The 25,083-nt window shown below is 48.1% G+C and overlaps 9 protein-coding genes across 9 annotated transcripts; 5 read left to right on the top strand and 4 right to left on the bottom strand.

Moving 5' to 3' along the window:
* Positions 1–1,283: 1,283 nt before the first annotated feature.
* N7520_003947 (putative cell wall protein) lies at positions 1,284–3,689 on the top strand (the record flags this gene model as incomplete). The annotated part of the gene is made up of 1 exon (XM_057137882.1): positions 1,284–3,689. The coding sequence occupies one exon, from the start codon at positions 1,284–1,286 to the stop codon at positions 3,687–3,689; it is 2,406 nt and encodes an 801-aa protein (XP_056998347.1).
* A 698-nt stretch (positions 3,690–4,387) lies between these two features.
* N7520_003946 (CRAL-TRIO domain-containing protein) lies at positions 4,388–6,007 on the bottom strand (the record flags this gene model as incomplete). The annotated part of the gene is made up of 4 exons (XM_057137881.1): positions 4,388–4,899; positions 4,957–5,056; positions 5,115–5,156; positions 5,258–6,007. 4 exons carry the CDS (start codon positions 6,005–6,007, stop codon positions 4,388–4,390), a joined length of 1,404 nt encoding a protein of 467 aa, XP_056998346.1.
* Positions 6,008–6,950: 943 nt separating this feature from the next.
* Positions 6,951–7,988, bottom strand: N7520_003945 (PWI domain-containing protein; the record flags this gene model as incomplete). Its single annotated transcript, XM_057137880.1, has 5 exons — positions 6,951–7,330; positions 7,377–7,446; positions 7,502–7,666; positions 7,735–7,825; positions 7,885–7,988. 5 exons carry the CDS (start codon positions 7,986–7,988, stop codon positions 6,951–6,953), a joined length of 810 nt encoding a protein of 269 aa, XP_056998345.1.
* A 1,310-nt stretch (positions 7,989–9,298) lies between these two features.
* N7520_003944 (kinase-like domain-containing protein) lies at positions 9,299–10,750 on the bottom strand (the record flags this gene model as incomplete). The annotated part of the gene is made up of 2 exons (XM_057137879.1): positions 9,299–9,427; positions 9,500–10,750. The coding sequence occupies 2 exons, from the start codon at positions 10,748–10,750 to the stop codon at positions 9,299–9,301; spliced, it is 1,380 nt and encodes a 459-aa protein (XP_056998344.1).
* A 3,940-nt stretch (positions 10,751–14,690) lies between these two features.
* On the top strand, positions 14,691–14,963 carry N7520_003943 (Pyridoxal phosphate-dependent transferase major region subdomain 1; the record flags this gene model as incomplete). Its single annotated transcript, XM_057137878.1, has 1 exon — positions 14,691–14,963. The coding sequence occupies one exon, from the start codon at positions 14,691–14,693 to the stop codon at positions 14,961–14,963; it is 273 nt and encodes a 90-aa protein (XP_056998343.1).
* A 721-nt stretch (positions 14,964–15,684) lies between these two features.
* On the top strand, positions 15,685–17,218 carry N7520_003942 (uncharacterized protein; the record flags this gene model as incomplete). The annotated part of the gene is made up of 2 exons (XM_057137877.1): positions 15,685–16,214; positions 16,273–17,218. 2 exons carry the CDS (start codon positions 15,685–15,687, stop codon positions 17,216–17,218), a joined length of 1,476 nt encoding a protein of 491 aa, XP_056998342.1.
* A 28-nt stretch (positions 17,219–17,246) lies between these two features.
* On the bottom strand, positions 17,247–17,679 carry N7520_003941 (uncharacterized protein; the record flags this gene model as incomplete). Its single annotated transcript, XM_057137876.1, has 2 exons — positions 17,247–17,513; positions 17,632–17,679. The coding sequence occupies 2 exons, from the start codon at positions 17,677–17,679 to the stop codon at positions 17,247–17,249; spliced, it is 315 nt and encodes a 104-aa protein (XP_056998341.1).
* A 347-nt stretch (positions 17,680–18,026) lies between these two features.
* On the top strand, positions 18,027–19,733 carry N7520_003940 (Phosphoglucomutase first 3 domain-containing protein; the record flags this gene model as incomplete). Its single annotated transcript, XM_057137875.1, has 1 exon — positions 18,027–19,733. The coding sequence occupies one exon, from the start codon at positions 18,027–18,029 to the stop codon at positions 19,731–19,733; it is 1,707 nt and encodes a 568-aa protein (XP_056998340.1).
* Positions 19,734–22,599: 2,866 nt separating this feature from the next.
* On the top strand, positions 22,600–24,308 carry N7520_003939 (MFS transporter; the record flags this gene model as incomplete). The annotated part of the gene is made up of 3 exons (XM_057137874.1): positions 22,600–22,948; positions 23,028–23,274; positions 23,327–24,308. 3 exons carry the CDS (start codon positions 22,600–22,602, stop codon positions 24,306–24,308), a joined length of 1,578 nt encoding a protein of 525 aa, XP_056998339.1.
* Positions 24,309–25,083: the final 775 nt, after the last annotated feature.

The following is a 25,083-nucleotide window of genomic DNA, read 5'->3' as shown; positions in this document are numbered from 1 at the left end:
CGTCACTGGTTATCCTTCCGAGACGCAGCCGCACTTGCATAGCCATGACATCTGCTAAATGAATATCACACGAGATGGGAAATTAAAGAAGAGAAAAGAATTAATGAAAGAGTAAAGATCATCCAAGGCGACGACTCATAGTACGCAACTGAGATATATCTGCGGAGTACATACGTCAACGCCTATAAATACAATTATTTGGAAAACACTGTTACAAGGACAAACGGTCATCCGCGTTATACCGAAGTCAATTGCTGTCGCTGCTAAGTATTTTTGCTAATTACTCGATAGGTCTTTTCCAGGTTTTCCGGTAGAATTGACAAAGCAGAGAGGTGAATCCACATATTTCCTAAAAGCGTCTAGTTCATGTATGTATGTTCCTTGTCTAAACCCCAAGCCATATTGGGCGGATCTGTAACCAACCACTCGGAAGCCTTCTACACCGAGCTTCCCCTGCGGCGCTTCGTTTGATATGGCAAAAAGAGGCATATATGGACTGACTAGACTCTCAACCCAAAAATAGGGGAGGTGAGAAATGGTCTCATCGAAATTACAACTCTCGGGTTATGGGTCATCAACCGTTGGTGGGTCATGATGATCTTTCCCCTCTGTAACCGGGTAATGTGGGCGATGACCGAATGTTTGCTTGTGATTTTCATTCCCGTTTACCTCGTTGCACTTTGCGTGCTCATTGCGGACCTCACCCTCGTGCGCATATGTATGCGTTAGTTAGTAAACTTCAATTGCATAGGATCTGAATAATTTGGCAACATTTACGGAAAAGTAATGGGCCGGTATCGCTGATGAGTGGATCACAGTTGGTATGCAAATCGCAGATGATCCGTAACCTGACACCTTTTCTGACGACCTTGCCACAGATACACGGCACGAGTGGGCATGGCTTGTCTCCAGTCTGGTGGGTCCTCTGGTATCCACATCTGCCCTGGAAGATCCAAGTCTACATCCCCGTATCCGAGAGCCTAAGGGGCAAGGTAAGCTCCAACTGTAGCAATGCTTCCAGACCGGGGTAGCCCGCTTGGTGCATCCAGGCTGGGAGTGGACGTGTTTCCGTCCAGGCCCAAATATGATCAGGGGTATATAAACATTGAGGATCATCGCCTCAATTGTCTTTTCTCATCTTCATATCTTCCCTCAGTCTATCGTTAATCTCTTTTGCAGACGGCTTTAGATCCGTCTTGCTACTTCTTTTCTTGTCTTTCTTTTTTTTTAACGGTACTTTTCGTATACATCATACACACACTCGTTAACATACGCTGAAGAAAATGCGTTCTTCTATCGCTTTGCTCGCCGGTTTGGCGGGTTCGACTCTCGCTTACCCTGCAGAGGTTTCTGTCGACCGTCGTACTTTTGGCCTTGTTGCTGGGATCCTTGGCTCCGTCGGCCATGAGGTTGGCTCTATCCTCGATACCGTTCTCGGCGGTGGTGTTAGCTCTCACAATTCAGCCACTCTGCTCTCTGGCTTGAGTGCCCGCGGTGCTGCTGCTCTTGAGGGTGGTGCTCTTGGATGCAGCCACTCCACCATCCACGCCGGTGCCCGTGCTGAGCTGAAGACCTGGTTGGGTCGCCAGACTCACATTACTGGATCCTTGAAGACCTCGCTTCTATCCTGGTGTGAGGGTTCCGTCACCACTCTGGATGCTGGTGTCACTGCCGGCCTGGCCGTCTACATCCCCACCTGTGCCGACCTGGCTGCTAAGGAATCCATCTACGTCACCATTGATGGTATCTTCGAAGCCTCCGAGCTCGAGTCTACTCTTGTCCTCAGTGCCTCCGCTCAGGCTTCTCTTTCTACCTTCATCTCCGCCCACGTCGACCTCGATGTTGATGTCAAGGCTGGTCTCCACCTTTGCGCTGCTGGTGGTATCGTTGGCAGCTTGGGTGCTGACATCAAGGCTTCCCTCCTCGCCTGGGTTCAGGGCTCTGACTGCGGTCTCGATGTCTCCCTGAAGGCTTCCGTCCTTGCCTGGATCAACGGCGAGGCTGGTACTGATCTTGTTGCCATTGGCTCTCTTTCCACCGATGCCCTGACCTCCCTGTCCGTTGGAGCCTCTGTTGAGGTTCTTGTCGATGAGTCTGGTGTTCTCTCCACCGGTGCCCTCGCTTCCATTGCTGCTTTCCTCGAGGCCGATGTCTCCGTTGATATTGATGTGAACGTCCGCGCTGCCCTGAAGGCCTGTGCTGAGGGTAAGCTTGCCTCTGCCTTGAGCGTTGACCTCCGCACTTCCCTCGCTGTCTGGCTGTCCGGCTCTGACTGCTCTCTCGGTGTTGAACTGAAGGCCGTCATCCTGCTGTGGCTGTCTGTTGCTGTCACCGTTGAGGCCTCCGTCGATGTTGTTACTGGTCTTCTTGTTGACATTACCTCCTTCCTGACTGAGGAAGTCATTGCTCTTCTCAGCGTTAACCTCCGTGGTGCCCTCGGCCTTCTTGCCGCTGGCGAGAGTATCACCCTGCTCTCCTGGGAGACTCGTGCTGAGCTTGCTGCTTTCCTCGGTGGCTGCACTAGCATCGACATCAGCGTTATCGTTGAGATTGTTATTATTGAGTGGTTCACTGGTTGCACAATCCCCGGCTCCGGCTCTGGCTCCTCCCCATCTGGCTCTGCCTCCGTGCCCAGCCTGCCTTCTTCCACTGTCTCCATCCTTCCCAGCGTCTCCGCCGGCACTGGCTCTATTCCTGCCTCCACTGGTCCTGCTGGCTCCGGCTCGCTTCCTTCCGGCTCTGCTGCTATCCCTACCGGCCCTGCCGCTACTGGACCTGCCTCTACTGGCCCCGCTGGTTCGGGCTCCATTCCTTCTGGCTCTGCTCCTTCTGGCCCTGCTGGCTCCGGCTCACTTCCTTCCGGCTCTGGTGCTGTCTCTACTGGACCTGCCTCCACTGGCCCTGCTGGTTCGGGCTCCGTTCCTTCTGGCTCTGCTCCCTCAGGCTCTGGTGCTATTCCCACCGGCCCTGCCGCTACTGAGACTACCGGTTCTGGCTCTGTGCCATCTGGCTCTGCTCCCTCAGGCTCTGCCTCCGTTCCCTCTAGCTCTGCCCCCACTGGCTCCAGCGGATCTAGCTCTGGCTCTGGCTCCAGCGGATCTGGCTCTAGCTCTGGTTCCAGCGGATCTGGCTCTGGTTCTGGCTCTAGCTCTGGCTCTGGCTCTGGTTCCAGCGGATCTGGCTCTGGCTCCAGCGGATCTGGCTCCGGCTCTGGCTCTAGCTCTGGCTCTGGCTCCAGCGGATCTGGCTCTGGTTCTGGCTCTAGCTCTGGCTCTAGCTCTGGCTCTAGCTCTGGCTCTAGCTCTGGCTCTGGCTCTGGCTCCAGCGGATCTGGCTCTAGCTCTGGTTCCAGCGGATCTGGCTCTGGCTCCGGCTCCGGCTCTATCCCTTCCGGCTCTGGTGCTATCCCCACCGGCCCTACCGCTACTGAGACTGCTGTGACTACTCCCTGTGCTGGTGGCGCTGGCGCTACTGAGACCGTCAGCTACAGCACTGCCTACACTGAGACTATCGTCGGTGGCGCTGGTGCCTCTGGTTATACCGAGACCATCAGCTACAGCACTGCCTTCACTGAGACTATGTACTACACCTACACCGAGACCGCCCCTGCCCCCACCGCTGCTCCCACCGGTGTTTCCGCCGAGGCCACCACCATCTATGTCACCAAGACTGTCTGCGGATGCGAGTAAAGCATCAACCACACCTAAACGACAACCGTCGTCTCTCTAGCATTTTCATTTCCCCTCATGACACGACCTCCACCTCTTGAAGTGGTGTGGCCTGCAGATCTGTTCAAACTCTCTGCGGCCTAGGTCAATACCCTCTCCTCACCTACCCGGTGGTTCATTTCCTTGCCTCTGTCCTGCCTGTAGATATCTAATTCTAATTTTAATCGGCCTTCGGAGATTTGGCTAATCTGTTGGATAAGACTCTTGGCGGATTGCGGCTTTGTTTCGCCGAGCGAACATCACATGTTATTTTTACAGACTTAAGATTCCCTATCTCATTCCCATCAATGGAGTACATTCCTTATATTCTCATTTATCTTTGCCTCGCTCTTAGTTCTTCTGGTTTCCATCGACCTTTAACGCAACAAAAAGTTTCTCTTATGCTGCAGACAACAAGATGAAAGATGCATCTCTTTTAAAGGTCTTTTGATTGTGTTGAACATCGGTCATTCTTACCTTAGTCAATCAAGGTTCTTTGTACTAAAAAGGTTCTACTTTTGTACATGCAAACTTTCAAGTATGAGTTATCTGGTAAATGAATTGTGTATAGTGTACAAACTGCATTGATGGGATATGGAAAATCAGGTACGTTGTAAGAACGAGAATATATGAAACAAAAGCCGAAATGATAACCAAACATGGATATGGTGATCCTCATTTCAAGCCGCTACAGTAGCCAATTGTGTACCATTGCTCTCCTCCACTGCTGTCTTCTCTCCAACATCACTGGTAAGCTCAACTTCTGGCTCAGGGTAAAAGTCAATCTTTCCCCCCTCTTGAATAACCCTAGTGCGATCCAAAAGGCTACGAGCTCGGATATATGGATCAAGTCGCCAATAGTTATCCGACAACTGTTTGATCACCACATCTCGACGACCGATCAAAGAATCATCCTTGGAGCTAGTGATTAACTCCGCATTCATACGGAACAAATCATCACCTAGCGATTTCCTTTCTTCAAGAATAATATCCCGAGTCGCCGTATCATGGAGTCTCTCGTTCTCATCGGGCCGAGGTTCAATGTATTTGCATTCCCAGTCTTCCGGACCACCAAGCTCTTTGATAATGTGCTCTGCCGGTACAAGGTTCTCCAGCTCCTTGGCACCAGTAACAAAATGGACCTTGGAAGCGACGACCGGATCAAGGAGACCGCTAATGATTTTCCAGAAGCCTATGAAGATCCGGCGTTAGCCGAGGACTCGAAATGTGAATATACTAGATAACCGACCCGAGAAAATCCAAGGCGCATTATAGAAGATCATAGCACCCAATGACTCCGGGTAATTTTCCTGAAAAGAGTCAATAATAAACTTTACCGGCGCCAGTTCCTGTCAACCGTTAGCTCCACGTGTCATTGAAAGCCTTGTCAATAGTCCAGTCACCGACCCAGTTTGAGATGGAGAAAGAATTCAAATCGAAAACGATAGCCTACGTCCTCAAGCGCGGTTAGTATCCATTGAACCATTGGAGTTTAGGTTTAAGGCTGCAACACGTGGTAGTGGAAGTCGGGACGTGGAGGGCTTGCGTACCATCGACTCCACAGGGGGAACCATCAATAGCCGCACGAGCTCAATTAATTGGATAATATAATCATTTAATCCTTTTGTTGTTTGAGTTCCCGGCTGGTGAGTCCGTACCCGAACAATACAAATAGGTCGGCCTTCGAGATCGATTCCGTGCAAATGTCCTTTACCGGTGTAAGCCTGGAGTAGATATCCCTCGGCATCCTTCTTCTCGAGTGAGTCGCCCTCTATCTTGGAATGTTTGAATGCGTATTCTTCGCCTTTGAACATCACCTCATCGACTTTGTATTCGTTTACGCGCCAATTGAGAGCGCGCACGAACTTGATCCACGCCTTGGGGACGTCCCATTTTTCTGCGCGTATAAAGCGTAGACATAAAGCGTCTGGGTGGTCTTGTTTGAGGATTGACAGAAAGGCTGCGCGAAGCTGGTCACCTGGGAACTTGTTGAGGAGGGATTGGATTGTGCGGAGGTCGTTCCCGGTTGTGCCCAGACGTTTCAGAGAAGAGAGGAGATTTGGTGGGATTGTAGATAGTCCTTCGTCGGTGGGTTCAGTTGGGGAGCGACTGAAGGAGAAGCAACGCCGGCGAGCTTTCGGACTTGTACTTGAGTTTGCTACTGAATTTGCGTCGCCTGGGCTGACTAAAGTAGAGTCCCATGATTGTTGGAGGATCTTCCAGAATTGTTGTAGCTTCTCTTGTTGGATTGAGGTGAGATTGTCAACATAGCCTTCTGGGATGGGGGCCGGGTCAGGCATTGGGGGCTAATAATGATGGGGATATTCTAGATGCACGCACATCTGTGATTTATGTTGTGGGAATCTTGTGGGATTGAGCTAGGTACTTATGTATTAGCTTGTTCGGCAAGGGTTTGGTTTGTTAGATAGCTTTGGATCCATTTTATCCAATGATGATGATTCCTTTCATTTGTCGCCCCTCCATTCCATGTGATTCTTCCTGCATTAGCCCCGCACGCGAAGCCGAGGACACGTTCAAGATAAAATTGGTGATTAACAAGTAAGACCGGCCTAATAATCTAAACTTGGAAGTGATGAACCATGTACCTAGGGCTATAACCTCCAAGTTACACGGGGAAAACCACTGACATCTTGTGTGCGAATGGGATCTGTACAATTTAATCTCAACTAAAGAGTACCAGAATGAAATGAATGAGATAGGACTTGGTTTCTAGCAACTGCACAGCCACTAAGGGTATTTTGCATAGACAGAGGACCTATTGTGTCATTAGGTAGACACCGCTTAGAAAAAAACAAATTTGAGCACACGCAGATCAACATAGACGTGGAGGTGCAGAGATTCCACGGTCATACATGTGAAATGGATTCGAGCGCTCAAGGGATCCCTGAGCTAGGGTCTTTTCACCCACTCACTCAGCCGCATCCGTATTCCCACCACCCAGGTTAGATCTATCATCAGTTCTTTCAGCAATTTGCGGGATTTCAGAATGACCAGCTACCTAGCGTGTGTTCTCATCGGATCGGGATGCAAATGGGTCATGTATGTGAGCAGGACTGTATTTGTCGAGCCGGCCGTGCTCGTTGGGAGGGCTGCGATTGCGAGCAAGCTTATCGCGAGCGCTGAGCTTACTTCGGTAAAACTGACCATCTCTTATGCTCCAATCATAACGCGGTTCATCGTTCGAGGTAGAGTTCTTGCGGTCCTGATAACGAGAGAATGGACTCATGCTGCGGGAGACTGAGCGCTGGGGGCGTTCATCTCTTCTGGGAATTCGTGAGCTGAATGATTCATACTTGTCAGGGAGTCTGTGTCGTTCACCGTAGTTTGGGCTGCCCCTGTTTCCTGCGCGATCGCGCGAGTCGGGGGATCTGGTTCGGCGGCGGTCGGGAGACCGAGCACGGCGTCCACGAGGGGATCGAGGTCGGCGAGGAGGGGAGCGAGAAGGAGAGCGGTTAGGGCGACCTCGGCCGGTTCTAGGTGGGACGTAGGAATCGAACTCGCGGCGAGTGGGGGGTTCACGGTATCTATCACGGCTTCGGTTGCGAGGTGACCGCGATCGTCGACGGCTGAAAGAGGGATCGTTAGGAGTACGGCCAGGGCCTCTGTGTCCCCGTCGTTCTCTGTCTCTGAGATCATCTAATTCGCGACCCCGGGCCATATCCTGCTCTCGCTGTTGTCGAGCGGCTTCCGCAGCCTTTTCCGCCTCAAGCTTCAAATACTATTCATCAGCGAACCATGCAACCCATATCACAGGTATGAACTTATGTACTTACCTTTTCCTGCATGAGCTCAAGCTTCTTCGCTTCCAACAGTTCCTTTGGAACGCCCTGGGGATTCTCTTGGGCGCTCAATAACAGCAACCACAGGTCCTTACAGAACTTGGGAGTGTCTTTGTCAAGGAATCCTGTCAGTTGAATTTGCATAGATTTGATATCAGGCTAATTGATCGGCGCATACTGTCAGTCGGGGGATCAGTAATCACCGAAGGACAGCCCAAGGAACATACAATATCCTTTGCTTCAAGCAGAGAGTAGCAAAACTCGATGATGACATCATCTTCGTTGGCGAGAATCTCGTTGATTCGTCCTGCAATCCACCTGCAGCCGGGTAAGGTTAAATGGGCTCGCGATCAAAATCCGGGGAAGGGCGGACGAACTTTTTGATGACCTCGATGTTGACTTTCTTCAGATTGACCTTATGGTTGAACTCAGGGGGAAACTTGGTCTGCCGGAGCAGCTTAGCATCCACAGCTTCACCCATGATGGTGTTGTGAAGCAGCAGAATAGGATCCAACTGGGAGAGGACGCGATCGCGAAGTGGTAGCTTCGAAAGCGGTCAGGTGAATTGTAGGTGGGGACTCAATGAGTGTCGCCTTGTAAATGAGGCATTAAGGCGGTCAAGCAAATTGCCGATGATCCGGGGGGTCGAGCTTATCGTCTGAGCTTATCTGACCAAACAAGTATATCTTCCCAGGAATTTCACAGGGCCACGACTCACAACATATATACACGCAGCACCACTCCTGGACCCAGGTTGCCCAGAAAGCAGACAGATAGGCAGTAGCCATCTGTCAAAAGGCTTGCATTAAGCCCTTCCGATGTATTACAATGATTGAATGGGCCAGTGCGCAAACAAAGGCGTTCTTGGGAGCCATTGCAACAAATCATCCAATGTACCCACCCATGTTCTCCGGAATCACTCCATCCCAGCAAGGGGTGCTGATTAATTCTTTCAAGATACCCAAGCCAGCACAGCATGGGGCACGTGCTGGTATCTTGGTTCCATTCAAGTTATCACAGCATGAGCCGCTTGTCTTCTCCCTCTGGTACAAATTGAGGTTTCAGGAGAGATTATTTGAGTCGCCTGCTGTGCTGGAAGGTAGCCAAATACTGAGGATATCTTGGCGCTTTGGCAAAGAGTCTTGCATGGTCAAATTGGGATCCTGGAGGTTGATTGAGGCCTGCATGATTGTGGACGTGGTGAGATTATGAAGATGATTGAGAAGCGCAAAGACAAGAGCGTGAAAGACATTTGAAAGAAGCTGATCTTATCTAGAATGGGACCGCACTTCCGGGAATTGGTCATGTGTTGGATGCGGCTCGAGGCTGCGATCTAAGGCTGCGATTCGACTCGGAATTTGTTGGCCGTTTACTCGGAAATATTCTCCATTTCAATCAATTCCTTCCCTTCATTAGTACCCTCGTATTTTTGGCCTTCAGAAATTGGACTTTGATAATATATAGAGCAATTGACTTCACTAAAAGAGATAGTATAGTCAACAGCCCTTTCCATACAACTCAAGTATATCACTTTGTACCCTTGACCGAACAAACATGATGTTACTTTATCCTCAGTAGCTTCTTACATTAGCTTGTAGTGCGGGAACAATATGCGCAACAATGACGGTCGGGACCTTGGAATCTTCATGTATAAGCATGAGTATTCATTATTGTGGGAAGACCCAACTCGTACATGTAGTGTATTCTGTCTGGAATTTTAGATCCCTGCCCACAATCAGGCATTGATATCGCACAGGAATTACATGCAGCCAAAAGGCACCAAACATCACATCAATCACCCGTCTCTCCAATTCCACAAACTGCGACACTAAGGGCCCATTCGGACATCAAAACTTCTGCCGCGGTAATTCTCGATCCCCAATCAGGGTGCAACATCGCGTAAATAACATTTCGGCAACGCTGTGAGGTTTTGTAAGATTAGAAAAGCGCTTGGTCAAGTCTTTCCACAGAAAGGGGGCAGGAAAAACTTACAGTCCCCAGGACTTGTATAGGACCATAACCTTCATCCGTCGTGCGACACTTGAGATACTTGGCATACTTTTTATCATGAGTGTCCGCCTGAGCGCTGCGCCAGAGAAGTTGACCAGTCAACATGGTCATGTAGAGCATACCACATGCCCATACATCTCCAGCTCTGATATCGGTGCCTTCTCCATGTGGATAACTTTGACGTCTAGAGCCGCGTCGACCGAAACTTCTCTCTGGTGGAAGATAAGGGACACTCAGCTCCGAGAGCCCTTTCCGAATGCACATTTTCGGCTTATAGGCAGAAGTCAGAGCTGAGTACCGTCTGGGCTTTGAATCGGGAAGAGGCGAAGTAGGATGATCATCATGTAATAGATCGGACAATTCTCGGACCGCATCTACATCTTCACCGAATCCACCTACCTTTACTGCGCCTGCGGCCGTCAAGAAAATATGTTCTGGTCTCAAGTCTCCATGGGCAATATTGTTATCGTGTAAGAATGCGACTGCGCGTAGGATTTGAATAGCCCAGCAATTTAGTTCTTCGTCCGAAACTTTTCCTCGTGGCCCTCGTAGGAAGAGGAAGGAGTGTAGGGTGCCGCCTGTATAGTACGGCATGACAAGACAAATATTCTTTTGTTCATTGTAGAGAATGCCGATAATCGAGACAATATTGGGATGACGTAACAGTAAAGATCGACTTTGATTACTGGCCAGAAATGGGGTGATGGATTGGGCATGATGGAACACCTTGATTGCGTAGAGCTCTTTAATCGTATTGATTCCAGAAGCACGCCGTATCCTCGTCATCATAGGACTCGAAGGATATTTCCCAGGCGATTGATTCTGCGGAACTAGTGTTTTTCTTTCGTATAATTGGACAGTATTGGAGTTGTCGTAGTGGAGAACTTTGCTGAATTTCCCATAATTATCTGTGAACGATTTATGGAGTGCCGCTTTTGCTTCGTGGTTTGATGCTGGAGTTCCTGGTGTCTGATCCGGCCCAACAGTCGTAGAATCTAGACCGGACAGTGATGTTTCTGATGGAGATCGACCTTCGCGTTCCGGTGACAACCATCCCCATCCAGACAACTTCTTGGTTAACCCATTTATGATGCGGGGGTTCTCATAATCTTTGGTATCTCTACCATCATCCCTTTTTGTATGATGAATATGAGATGCCAGGGGCCGAGAAGGCGATTGGACTTCCTCGAAAGGGTCGTGCAGATTAGCAGGACTGTCCCTCTCCATCTTCATTCCCAAGTCCAACGAATCTGTGAAAATTGACCAAGTAACTGTCGCTTCTTGGTGAGGATATTCAGGGCGCTGTTCGCTCTAGGTGGTACGTGACGGAACGATAAATCATAGCACCTGACTTGTGATCCGTTTGGTTACATTGATTGGTACAGCCAATGGACGTTCGCATCCAACGATGAGCACCAGTGATGAGCTACACGATTTCCACGGGCAGCGATCGGAGAAATAACTTTTCTTTTCATCAAATCAATTATATTATGTACGATGATGGTAAAAGGCTATAGTTGAATCGAGTTAGTAGTATTGCACTCGATAATTAGCAAGTACCAATACAGCCACATATCGTTACCAAAGCCACCTCACCTTATTCAAACTTTGGCAACATGACTGTATTGGTGAAATCATGACGTTCCTCAGAAAATTTCAATGTTTAAATCTCCCATCACGTTTAATCTGATCACGAAAGTCCCAGTGAGGATGATCCGGATCACCCAATTTCGTAAATAATTCCACTGACAGCTCCTGATCCTTCAAATGTTCCAAGTGATTGAATGGAGAATAAATATACCGCCTCTATATACTGGGAAGTTTCATATCCCAACCCGATCAATAGCGTAGCTTGCAACCAATACATAATGCCTTTTGATCTGTGGCATATGCTTGTGGCGTCCCGCAAAAAATGTTGCGTGGTACTTGGTCGAGAAGCAAAATCAGCGCCAGCGCCCCCTCACCATCACCTGTGCTAATCCAGTGATCGAGATTCTGAGATTCCTGTCTTTGATAGATTGGTATGTTTCACCGAGATTTTGACGGACGTAGGTATCGTCTGAGGGGCTGCCGTAACAAAATGATTTTTATTTAAAGTAACCACGAGATATTTTTGAGCCGAACCAGAAGTTGAGGACATTTCAATATGTTTCATTTGTCATTATCTAATTCATAGACAGCTGGAAACATGATGAGAAGAAATAGTGAGAAATCGATGTGATGACGTCATCAAGCTCAGATTTGTTGTTGCCCAAAAGAAAGCGTTCAATGTCTCTGTTCACGTTTCGAACGTGAGAAGCTTGAAATGTTGAAAGTAATTTTTTATGAGACTTCAGATGAGGTTGACCTGCCCATGAAACAAGATAGCTGATCAAGTAGATTTTGACACCTGTATAATAGCTGCCATTGTAACCTCCTATATTCTACCTTCTGAAGGTAGCCCCAGTAATTGTATTCGGGGGTTTATGCTACCGATTCGATACTCGACAGTGGAGAACAGTCGATGTGTAGCATCTCCCCTTTCTGGTAAATTTCGATTACCCCCTCTAAGTAGGATTATGACTAGAGGCTTTCCACTGAAAAGCGCGGCGCCTACTTAGGTGTTAGACCACACCTACTATATCTCCTTCTCAGTCTCCTATTCGGTATCCTATCCAGTATTTTACCTTCTTTCGTAACGTATTAGTTAAGTGGTCAAAAAGCCCTCCAAATTCATAAATGTTAGGAGAAAAAAAGAAAAGTCTGGTGGAGTTTTCGAAAGTATGTCCAAAAGTCTGCGGTGTACCCAAATAATAGAGGGGTATAGAGGGGTAGATCATGCGACTAAAAAATGTATTGCTGTTTAAAATAAAGAAAAACCATTCAATGTATTCCCACAGACAGGCAGCTGAACTTTTGTATCGAAGTGCTCAAAATGAAAATTGTATGTACGGGTAAACTTTTCGGGGGTGGAAGACACCTCATCAATCAATAATTGGTCAAGCATGGCTATATTCCAAAGTAGCCGACGGCCCTCGCTGTGAGTGGTCTTCGATATAATGTACACGCAAGGAATATTCAAAACGGAACAGTGCTATATTTTCACAGTCTAGCCAATGAACTTGGTCCCTGACACGGCTGACACGGGAGATATGAGGCAAGGGGTATACAAATGAAATTATGATGTGTGATGTGATGGGTGCGACCGAATTGCTTTTTTTTGTTTCCAATAGCCTTGCATAATCATCATTTCTTTTTTCTTTGTCCTCCCAATGTTTCTTTGAAGAGATTTCTCCTCTTCATATCCTTTCGATAACAAAAAATCCAGACTTACCTCCTTCTCAAGTTATGTGGAAGAGCAAGAGCTGCCTTGACCGTGAGTATGGATCAGTGGTACCAGTCAGCAGCAACAATGATCTTTATTACGAAATATACGGACAAGCACAACCACCAGTGAGGACAATTACTGGATTATCAGCTCGAGAGGAGGATTCATTGAGTCGGCGGTATATTTACGCACTGGCATTCGCTGTATTCTGTTGCACTTGCATGGGCGCAGTTTTAGCGACCTTCTTCGCAGTAAATGCAAGCTACTCTTCGATTGATTGACATGTGTATCCAAACTGAAAGGCATTCAGGTAAGTTTAATTCATGACGAGATAATTTCTCATCCTTCAGCACGACACTGACTCGATAGCTTGTGTATTGCCTGTATCTTATAACCCTCTCGGCCCCGGTATATTCAGCGCTCCTTATACACCGCAAAGAATACACCAGAGAAGAGCAGCATTGGTGGGGCAGCTATATTGTGCTTCAGAAAGACTGATTCGCCTTGCGCAGATGAATTTTCATCTATCTTACTTTTATGTGGTGGAAGGTGCTTATTTGGGAGAAACTAGGCCCTGTCTCTTTGAATCTGCGACAAACTTACAAATATTCTGTTCTGTCGGTGTAGATTCTCACGACATCTGCTAAACGACCTTTGACCCTTGTTTCCATGCTTCCAAATCTTCAGCTTGTAGAGTATTCAGCTTTTAGAGCAACGCCAATGCGTAGAGAAGTAAGACATGGGGTAAATATTTGGAGAGCTGAACTACAAGGTATTAACCTTAGTACATCATCCTCATAGGCCGATCATATATTGATGGCCTTCATATTAGGAACAAATCGCAACCAGGGCCAAGATTCCGTCCTGCAACACATTCAGCTAGCCACCGCCGATTCATCGCCACCACCACCACCACGCCGTAACTCCTGCAGGCAAGTGGGTTTCCTTGGCGGAAAGAGCCGTTTCATGTCAATTCCGAGTGGTTTTTTTTTTGTATAGTTTACATTACATACTTTAGTTCTTGATGCATAAGATGTAATATAATAGAATTGGATTCATCCAAGTTTCATCAGTTGGAATAAGCCAGCATAAGTAATAATACTAAGATTGCATAATCTGAAATGTAGAATAAAATTGGCCACCCGAACTGCTGCTTCTGAAATCTGGCTAATGATTCTGGTTAGCTGCACATAGCTGCAATGGAGCGGGGATCCACTTGCTCGCATAACCAGCTGAAAGATGAACGTGCAGATCAGGCATGTTAATCCGTAGTCTAGCCTTGTGCGTGATGGATGCATGGTGATTTACAGAGAAGTGATTTGGGGGGCAGAGCCTATGTTGGCCCTCTGGACTGATCAGTTTCCTTCTGACGTAAGTTAAAACTTCGTTCCTGCAAGATGCGCTCTTCAGAACCTTGAAAAAATCCGTTTGCTTCACTTTTGACCGTTAATTTCCCTGTTTACACATTGCGACCACCTTGTCAGAAGGTTGATCAATTCTCAATCTGTATGTCGATGCATAAGGCAGCCTGGATGGAATCGCATTGACGAGTCGTTGGTGAAGAGAGATGATGTAGATCGCCCGGATTGATGCCATTGCTTATAAATGAGGAGAGGTGATAAGCTGAAACAAAGGTATGGATGAGGGGTAGAGCTTGATTGCGGGTGAAATTTTCTCGTTGTCGCCAGCTACTTTCAGTGTCTAACACAGAGCTTTAGTAGAGAAGAAAGACAGAAAGAAAGCCCTCCATGAGTGAAGCATCCCACAATGACATCAGCTTCTACTTCGTCGGACCCAATTTCGAGAATATGGGGGACTTCAGAAAGAATATAAATGCGATTCTAGACCAAATCAAGCAAACTTGCGATGCAATCATTCCTACTCGAAAAGGAGTATTACTTTCGCGAAAGTAAGCAGTGCTTCTTCCGAAAGGGACAAACATTCGAGGTCAAAGTCTACAAAGACCCCAGGGATCCTACCGCTTATGGACCCGGCTTCCTGGATGAATTGAACGATCTGGTCGAACAAAGTCAGATGATTCTTGGTGAGGATGTGCATGTGGACTTGAAGATGTTGAACGAAGATGCTTCCAAGGATGAGCAGCCTAATTTCCCGGAATCGGAAATTGGACGAGACTAGAGAAGTGTTGAGATCCAGACCTGATGAGACTGGTGTATTCCCGCGATGCGAGTGATATCAATAGCCTGTTCAAGCGCCACCGATCGAAGTCATAGTTCGAGGGAAACTAAACACATGATCAACAAAGACACTCTAGATGTCATTTGAACTGATAGAGGGGGAAAAAATGAAATAACGGAAGCTAGTGTTTTGGAATATGCAGACAGGCATGCAAAAAACACGTCTAATAAAGGTTATAATGTACATCTTGGAAGGCGGAGGCAAGTTTTTAGAAAGCAGGATAAGATCTCATCTCCTAAGCTCAAGTGCTGGCAAGCTGCGTATTAAGAAAGGACACAACACTTGCAGCTCGGGCTTCCTACTGAAGCCCCTTCAAATTTTCATTTCCAACCCAAATTGGACATCTGGAATGAATGGGTCGGTAACTGTTCGGGTAGTATTTACTGATAGCTGAAGGGTGGTCTAGAACTACTCCCAAGGACAGTCAATTTCCTTGTGAATTATACAACTTATCCAACTTGAGGGAGCACAAATGAAGTAAGGAATGATTTTACTCCAACCAACTGAAGAGGGATGTCTGCGTAACCCATTGTACCTGAAGTAGTACTACCAACCAGTGAATCGAGGTAAAGGCACTGTCTAAAAGCGGCGAACCCCGTAAATCCGTTTAAATGAATGGTTATGTTACTGGAAGACGAGAAATCTTCATTTTCAACACAAAATGTCAGCTTCGCGGAATGTCTTGTTTCTCACAAACAGTGAGCTCGGTCAAGCCAATGTGACACTCGCAGTTGCAGAGGAATTCCTACACCGCAACGAATTTTCTGTACACATTGCCTCCTTCAGCCCACTCGCACCATTGGTAAAAGAGTTGAACCAGCGTCTTCCGTGTCCAGAGCCCGCGAAATTCCACCAAATACAAGGGCCATGTATGGAGGATCTTGCCGTTCGCAGTACCGTCGGGCTTATACACCATAGACCGGGGATTGTCGGCACGGTCGAGGGTTTTCAAAAGGTCTGTATGGCGATATCTAGTTGGACACTTTTCGAATATGGAAAGGCGTACCAGAGCTGTGTCGAAATTTTGAATAAGCTCCATCCTGCAGTGGTGGTTGTGGATCCGATACTTCATGTTGGCTTGAGTGCGTGCCAGAGCGTTGGTTCTCGTATTGCTGTTCTTTGGCCGGTGCCACTCAAGGATGTTGTGGTATTAAATCAGCCCAATGCTGGGGTCTTATGGAAATATCCCATGTGAGGCGAAGATGTATCTGTTTCGGTGATGACACTCGAGTTGCTGACTCAAGTACAGGACTGGGTCGGGGTATCCATATCCATTGCCGTGGACACTGATACTGCCAAATGCGTATCTAGCGCTTCGTGCAGCCTTGGCAATGAATACGAGAAACCCTTCTCCAGAAACGCTGGCATTGGAAAAAGGACCACAAGGACGGAGCCCTTTTCCTCTAGTGAGCCCCTATCAGAAGGACTCGTTGCATTTGACTCCCGCGTTTCGGGAAATGGACTTCCCCTTGCATATACCGGAGAACGTCGTTACTTGTGGGCCAATTCTCCGGTCTCATCAATCACTTTCAGATAAAGACCCAGCGATGGCAGCATGGCTCACAAAACCTACAATTCTCATTAGCCTCGGATCACATGTGAAACCCACGGAAGATGTTGCTGTCAAGATGGCAAAAGCAATACAGAGTGTACTCAGCAATCACGCTGACCATCAAGTTCTATGGAAACTACGTTATGACTGGAAAAACTCGGTGGCTTTTCAAAATATTCTCGGGACTGCAATAGATTCTGGGTCTGCGAGGATAGTGCCTTGGATCTATGCCGATATTATTGCCATTCTTGAAACAGGTAATATTGCGGTTTATGTTCATCACGGAGGAGCAAATTCATACTTTGAAGCTTGCAAGTATGTCAACCTGACTTTGACCCCAAACTCCAGAAACAAGGCATTACTCATTCGTTGCGTTCTTCCTAGAGTTGGCACCCCCCAGGTCATTCTTCCTCAATGGCTTGATACATACGACTGTGCGACGAGAGTCGAGTGGTTGGGAATAGGAGTTCATGGAAGTCGAAAGACAGCCCCCGGTATCGATGCTACGGAACTTTCGCACGCAATAGAGACAGTACTGCGGGATGGAGATATCCACATCAGAGCTGCTGCCATGCGAGATATTTGTAAGACAACGGAAGGACGTATTTTGGCCCATAACAGGATTGCAAATTTCGCTCTTTGACAATTGTCATCGGGTATTGTTTCAAGGTTCACACTAGCTCATTCAAAACCTGGTTTACATCTTCGCGCGCTTTTCGCAATGCAACATCAACCTCGCCATCAGTGTGCCTTGATTTGAATTCGTAATGCAGTTTGACCAGTTCTTTGGCGTGTCGCAGGTCGTCCTGTTTTTTATTCAGTGGGGATGTGGGCGCTTCATCGGAGGCATTTACGGTTGGGCTTTTGCTTTCATCGGTAGCGTCTGCCCTTGGGATGGAATGATTGGCATTCACCAGGGAAAGAGCTTCTTTGTGGCCCTGCAAAGTGTTAGGTTGTTCTCGAGGCTAACAAGGGATCGGTGGGTGGAGGGGCAATCTGCTGGGAAACCAGGGGAGCAAGGCCTCGCCAACAGGGGTTTGAGGAAACAACACTTACACAAACCCGGAAAGACGTGATATCAGAAAGGATCTCTGCTACCTGCATTGTGAATTGAGAGGCGGTTATGATGTTGCTTAGTGTCAAGGAGTTGTAAAGTCGAAATTCGGGATGCGATGACGTTCGGGCAGAATGGAGGATGACTTGGCGGTGATACAGTACGACGCGACAAGATTAATGAAACTATGGCTACTTTCCACTTTCCACTTCCAGGGTTACTTTGTTTTCTGACGGAGCAATCAACATGTTGCACATCCACATCATTGAGAGGGATGGATATTGTGGGTGTAGCATCAATGCACGGTGAGCGGTGAAAAGGTGTGGCTGAGCGTGGGGTAAACAAAACCTCCCGCCACCTTCAAAGCTTTCTCCTTTCAATTGTCTGACTTGGAAACATGCCCACCACAAGATCGTCCCTCGAGGCTCACCTCGCCTACGAGCCCCAAACTCTCAAATTTGGTACCAGTGGTCGACGTGGCTTGATCGTCGATTTGACTCAACTCGAAATTTACATCAATGTCCTCGGTGAAATCCGGTATCTCCAGTCCATTCCCCCTGCCAATGGAGGAATTGAGCGTGGCGACGACTTTTATTACGCATATGACCTTCGCCCTAGCTCAATTAATTATGTGGAGCCGAACCGTGGCGGTCTCTGCCAGGCCGTTGAGCAGGCCTTGAGAGATGCGGGTATGCGGCCTATCAGTCTAGGCGCTATCCCCACACCCGCTCTCACGCTTTTCGCTTTACAGAGGTCTAAGGGAAGTATTATGGTTACTGGTAGTCATATTCCCTTTGATCGCAATGGCTACAAATTGAACACCTGCAAGGGGGAGCTGCTGAAGGAGGACGAGCAGCCTATCAACGAGTCCGTTGAAGTTGTCCGCAAAGAGCTTCTCGCACAGCCATTTGAGCAGTCACTTTTCAATGAACATGGAATGTTCCGGGCTACTACTCCAGCCCTTGCTACTCCCATTGCCGATGGCAAGAGCGAGTATATCCAACGATACCTTGATTTCTTCAAGGGTGATACTCTCCAGGGAATGAAGCTGCTGGTGTACCAACATTCTGCAGTCGGTCGTGATCTCATAGTCGAGCTGCTCGAGCTGCTCGGCGCCGAGGTTCTTCCTGCGGGTCGCAGCGAGACATTCGTCCCTATCGACACCGAGGCGATCGATCAAGCTCAGCTCGACACACTCCAAAATCTTTCTGACAGTACGGGCAAACGCTTCGATGCGGTCATCTCCACAGATGGAGATAGTGACCGTCCCCTTCTCCTAGCCCCAGAAGGCGATAAACTCCGATTCTTCAGCGGAGATCTTCTGGGCATGGTTGTTGCTCAATTCCTTGGTGCCGATGCCGTCGTTGTCCCCATCAGCACAAATGATGCCATCGACCTTGGCCCACTTGCCAGTGCTTTGGAGCCCAAGACCAGAATTGGAAGTCCGTATGTGATCGCCGGCATGCAGGAAGCAGCTCGCAAAGGGCGTAGCCGTGTCCTAGGATGGGAAGCCAACGGTGGCTTCCTCACAGGTTCCGATATCGAGCTCTCTGGTCGCAAGCTCCCGGCTCTGCCTACACGCGATGCAATTTTACCCCTGTTGTGTGTCCTCTTTGCATCTTGCAAGCGCCAAACAAACATCCCGACTCTTTTCCAATCGCTCCCCGCCCGTTACAGCCGGGCCGCTGTGATTAGAAATTTCCCTCGTCCGACAAGCGCAAAGATTGTAGAGCGCTTTTCACCCGAAGAAACACGTGATCGAGAGGTTGAATATACCAAGGATGGCTTTCGGCCGTACGATTCCGCAGGCAGGACAAATCTCACCTCAGGCAGTGGTGGTCACAAAATCATTCAAATCCGCCGCGAGCTTCAACAGGTGTTTTCTGCCGAGGCTGGTTTCACACCCGTCAAACGGACGAACTATACCGATGGAGTTCGTATCATATTTGAAAATGGCGATGTCGCGCATATCCGCCCATCTGGAAATGCAGATGAGCTGCGGATCTATTCTGTTGCCAATACCCAGTCTCGTGCCGATGACATTTGCAATCAGGGCATCGCGGAACCCAATGGCTTGTTGAGGCAATTGGCAAGCCTGGTCTAAGATGAAGTCTAATAGCACCAAAATATTCAACAATGTTTCAAAGTCATGACAACCACTATATAATTCCCTGATCTTTATTTGATTCCCAGCCAATTCTAGCAAATTATTGGAATCGGTGTATCTTGTGCTTAATGCCGCACCCCTAAAGTGTGTCTATAATTGTAGCACCGGTCTTTTATCAATCACTTCAATGTTCAAATGTTGAGGCCAGTAGCGTCCGTTTTCCACTTACGTGATTTCATTTCTTTGTCTGATATTACTACTAAAATAGAAATATTTTAAATTTATTATTGCTTTCTGACAAGTGCGCATAGTGCGTCGGTCTCGCTATTAGCAACCCAAATATCAAGGTTAACATTGTCGGCCCACTTGCTTCTCCAATATGTAACTTTGCAATTCAAAATATTTACTCCTCCGCCGTGCAGTTCGTGATTCGTAGAAATATCAGTTCCATGAGTCAATAATCTTCTGCGTTTGCATTCTTCATTCAGCCGGTTGTAAATCCAAGGGAGGAGAAACACTAAAGCGTACCCTTCAGTGTGATGAGTGAGCTGGCTTGTCCAATAAGGTGTTGGTTGGTCACAAATGGAAACAGAGAATTAGAAGCTCCAATTTTCATTCAAGACCAGTGAAACCGCATACTAGTACAATACAATGGAAAACGCTGAATCTGACAGGGTGTACGCGTCCGATTCCTCCCAACTTCAGCCTCGTCCCTTGGCATTATATGCAATCCGTCCACTGATGCGGCTTGTATGTATCTCGGGAAGCGAGCCTCCGCCGGGGAATCCTTATCACCCGATGGAGTGATGCCTATTCTTGCCTAATATTAGCGTCTCAACGCGTACGCCTTCTGTAATTTATGTCCCCCGGAAGTGCCTTTTCGGGTTGTTCCTCCCCGACAACTCAATAAAACGCCTTCCCCAAGAGGCTTAGGAAATCTCGAGTTGAGTGACTCAAAACAAAGAGAGTAACATTCACCTGCCTGGTATGCCAACACGAAGGCCATCACCATTACCAGCCTCGGCTCGCCCACCGCAGGAGCCCGATGAGCGGACGCCTCTCTTAGGAAGCCTTGACGCGGCTCCTAACAACCAGCCCAAGATATTTTCCCTTCTCCGCCATCGACTCTTGCTTCTCGTATGCCTTTCCGTCATCGCCGCCGATTTCGGCAACTATCTTGGCTATGCCCCTCATATCAATATTTTCGAGTCAATTATCTGCCGCCAGGCTCGAGACAGCGGATCTGTCGGGATCAGTGGCAATTGCAAGTCACCTCAAGTGCAAGGGTAGCTGGCCTTGATCAATGGGTGAAAAGAAACATTTGATCAGATACCGGGAATTCTCCTAGCCCTTCCCTATGGATTTGCTGCCGATAGTATAGGGCGTAAGCCCATCTTGGCATTGAGCTTGATTGGACTCATTCTTGAAGAAACCGCCATGCGACTCATATTCTTGTTTAGCGATATTATACCATTACGGATAATTTGGCTGGTGCCCGCTTTTCAAATCATAGGCGGCGGACCCCAAATCGCGACCGCTCTGGCCTATGCTATGGTTACCGATTTGGTGCCAAGTAATCAAAGGTAATAGTGACAGCCTCCATGGTGATTCGAACTTGACTAACGAAGTTGATTTGTTCAGAGCATCTGATTTCTTCATCCTGTCTGCTGGGACTCTTTCGGGCGAAATTCTCGCTACTCCGATTGCTGCATTCCTCATGTCATGGAGCCATGGATTCCTTCGCTAATGAGTCTTGTCTGCTTGGAGTTACTTTTATCACAGACACACCTTTCAATTCGGCGACATGTAACGAGGAAACGAGTCTAGAGGAGCAGGAGGAGGACCAAAGACATCTTGGAGCGCCAACCTTTTCTGCACCGTTGGCGCATTTCTATTTGCAAGTATCGGTCGCCAAGCACTCCAGCTTATTGTTCAATATGCCTCAAACCGCTTCTCTTGGAGTATTGCACAAGCCAGCTCACTCATCACGCTGAAAGGTACTCTAAATCTTCTCGCCTTGTTGTTTTTCCTCCCTTGGATTTCCAACTGGCTGAATACCCGTTTGCGTCTGTCGCCCGCCGCCAAGGACCTCTGGATTGTCCAAGGCAGTGTGTGGACTCTAACCTTAGGCTCGGCCATCATGACGATCTCCGCTTCTCCGGTCCTATTCATAGCGGGCGTTAGCTTGCTGGTGTGTGGATGGGGGTTCTACTCCGCCTTGCGAAGTCTTGCCATGGAAGTAGCGTCCCCATCACAAGTTGGAATTGTGAACACGGCGATTGGCTTCGCTCAATGTGCCGGTTCCATGGCTTCAGGGCCCATCTTAGCTGCTGCATTTCGTTGGGGCATGCAGAAAGACGGGCTTTTGGTCGGACTGCCGTATATGGTTGCCGCTGGTCTCTTTTTTCTATCCGGCGCTTTAACAAGTTGTATTCGGATTCCTAAGGGGATAAGTGACCCATGAGTGTCTTGTCAGGAATGCGATTGGACTTTTGAGAAATAATCTTTTGCGACCAAGGCATTTCCCTGTAGTTGCAATATTTTCTTCTGGATCCTTGCTTCAAACATAATCTTTGATGAAGTTTCTTCCATTCTGACGGGAACAATTGCATCTGGCAAGCTGTTAGAAAGCTGAGGATCTACTACTATGTTCATTATTGTGGCGTTACAGGTCATACATAAAACGACACGACTGGTGCCTGCAAAAATACACGCTAAGCCACTCATGGCAATAAGCTATTATAGTGCAAATCCGCCGAGCTTCCCAAAGCCGCGAATTACTCAGCACTAAACGTTTCCCCTCTTCTCCTCTCTCAGATCTGTCGAATATGGCTGATCACCCTCTATCGCCTTCTAGCACTCAATGGCACGCGAAACAGACTCTCTGCTAAATGATCGTTCGTCAATTTTATCAAGCGGCCCGGACCATGTGCGGCCCGGACCCAAGGTGGAGAGCCCCACACAAGGCCGACTCTCCGTCTTCGTGCTCTGTGTCTTGCTCGTGACCATCGGTGATTTTGGCATCTTCCTGGTCTCATTACCCCAGACAAGGCTCTACGAAAGCATCGTCTGTTACCGTTACTATGAAGCCCACGATCCTAGCCGCATTGGGCCCGGAGGGAGTGTCCTGGAAAAGTGGTGCAAGATCGCGCCAGTACAGGGTGAAGTCGCCTTTATACGGGAATACGAACTGTTGTTTGCAGCTATTCCAGGTATGTGTGAATTTAGTTCTCATCGTTGCTCTATCTACCTTCTCCTGCAAGATATTCATCGCTAAGTATTTCTTCATAGGCGTCGTATTGGCGGTCCCATACGGTTTGCTGGCCGACCGATGGGGTCGAAAGCCCGTCGTGCTGATGAGCATCATGGGAATATTACTATCAATAACATTTACACTCCTTGTCTGTGGACTATGGCAAATCTTCCCGCTGCGCCTCGTCTGGTTGTCCCCCGTTTTCACAATCCTCGGTGGTGGCGCGCCTGTGCTATTCTCGATGATCTTGACTATGATTGCAGATGTGATGCCGGAGAATGAAAGGTAATGTATCTACGACGCGATTAGTCCAAGAAGACACAGCTAACAATATCAGAGCTACCGCCTTCTTTCGGCTGATGACAGGCCAATATGTCGCGCATATCACCGCCACTCCGGTCGCTTCGGCTTTGATGGAAAATTATGGGCCATGGCTACCGATACAGCTAGGGTATATATTTTTCTTCGTGGCTACAATAACTGCATGTCTATTGAAAGAGACGGCACAGCCGCGAGATACCGTGAAGAGCGCCCCAAGGGACGGATTGACAATGATAAATAGCGAAACAAGAACAAGCCCACGAGTCCTACTAAAGAGCAAGTCACGCCCTGAATTATGGAGGTATCTCATATCTCTCTGGCGACATGCAACCACCCTACTCCGACATGATACCAGAGTCATCGTGCTCATTCTCACTTTCTTCATCAACGCCGTCGAAGAGCCGGGTCAGAGCCTGAACATGCAATATATCTCAGAACGATATAACATGACCCTCGCCCGCGCCGGATTCGTGATCTCTATCAAGTCTGTTGCCACTGTTACCACATATATTCTCCTGTTACCGAGCGCGTCCTGGATATTGCAACAACAGCTGGGCCTTTCAGACACACGCAAGGATATGGTACTAGCCCGTGGTAGCATTGTCACCCTCTCCATTGGATTCTTTATCGTTGCATGGTCCCCAACGGTGGCTATGGCCACTTTTGGCTTTCTCATCTCAACCCTTGGCCGAGGCTTCGGCAACCTCATTCGCTCACTCGTCACTTCTCTGGTACCACCCGAGTTCATTGGACGCATGTATACAATGATCACTGTTATTGAGACGTTTGGTACCCTCATTTCGGGACCGTTACTAGCTGCCTTGTTTCAGGCGGGGCTGAATCGAGGCGATGTCCGGTGGCTGGGCCTCCCTTTCATTGTGGCCGGTGGGATGGGTGTCATGGTGGCTGTCGTGCTTTGGTCTATCGATATATCAACAAACACGCATGATATTGAAGCTGAGTGCGTACAGGAGGGTGTGGAAGCACAATACAATTAGATCAATTAGTTTCTTGAAAGGTCAAATGTTATTTGGCCCTTATTAACCATTTCAGTTAAAGATTACGTACATTTCAGGTTCTGCGGGCATCCTATTCCGCGCAAGAACTTGAAGATTTGGCATATACTTCCTCCCCTCCTTGCATACGATCGATAAACTGCGATGCTTTTCTCGACCTTAATTAATTGATCCCCCTAGACAACCCTTTCATTGAAGGAAGATCACGCTAATATTTTCCTAGGGAGGGGATCTGTTAGAAAGAGGGGTAGACCTCACCAATGAAGTTAGTCCGGTCATCTATCCTCGGTTGAATACTGTAGATGCAGATTAATCACATTGCAGTTACACAAACAAGCCCCGTTCAAGCCGTCTCTGCAAAACCTTGACAGGGTCTAAACCTGTTAAATGTCTCAGTTGGGCCCCTCCATCAGCCGCTGGAGGCCGACTGCATGCTCAGTTGGTTAACCATCATGTCGATTCATGCGGGTAAGAGGACGGAGACCCACACTACCCAGCCGTCCCAAGGAAACTTGGCCTAGAGGTAGACAAATATGAGTTTCGCTGGTTAAAAAGCGGATGATATACTGGGAAATAAAATATGGAAGCTATGTCTTTGGATTAGAACTTTTTCGACTGCCATTCGCCTGTCTATGGATGAAGATGCACCTATGCGTAGTTAGAAGTGAGAGACAGCAGTCTGTGGCGTTGATAAGCGATTGGAGAGGGGCGAGGAGAAATCCAATGCGACGTAGAGTACGGGACGCCTCCGAGGACA

Source organism: Penicillium odoratum (genome assembly GCF_028828045.1).
Source record: "Penicillium odoratum strain IBT 22623 chromosome Unknown utg000003l_segment0_segment0, whole genome shotgun sequence".
Classification (NCBI taxonomy): domain Eukaryota; kingdom Fungi; phylum Ascomycota; class Eurotiomycetes; order Eurotiales; family Aspergillaceae; genus Penicillium; species Penicillium odoratum.
This window is presented reverse-complemented; position numbering and strand designations above follow the sequence as displayed.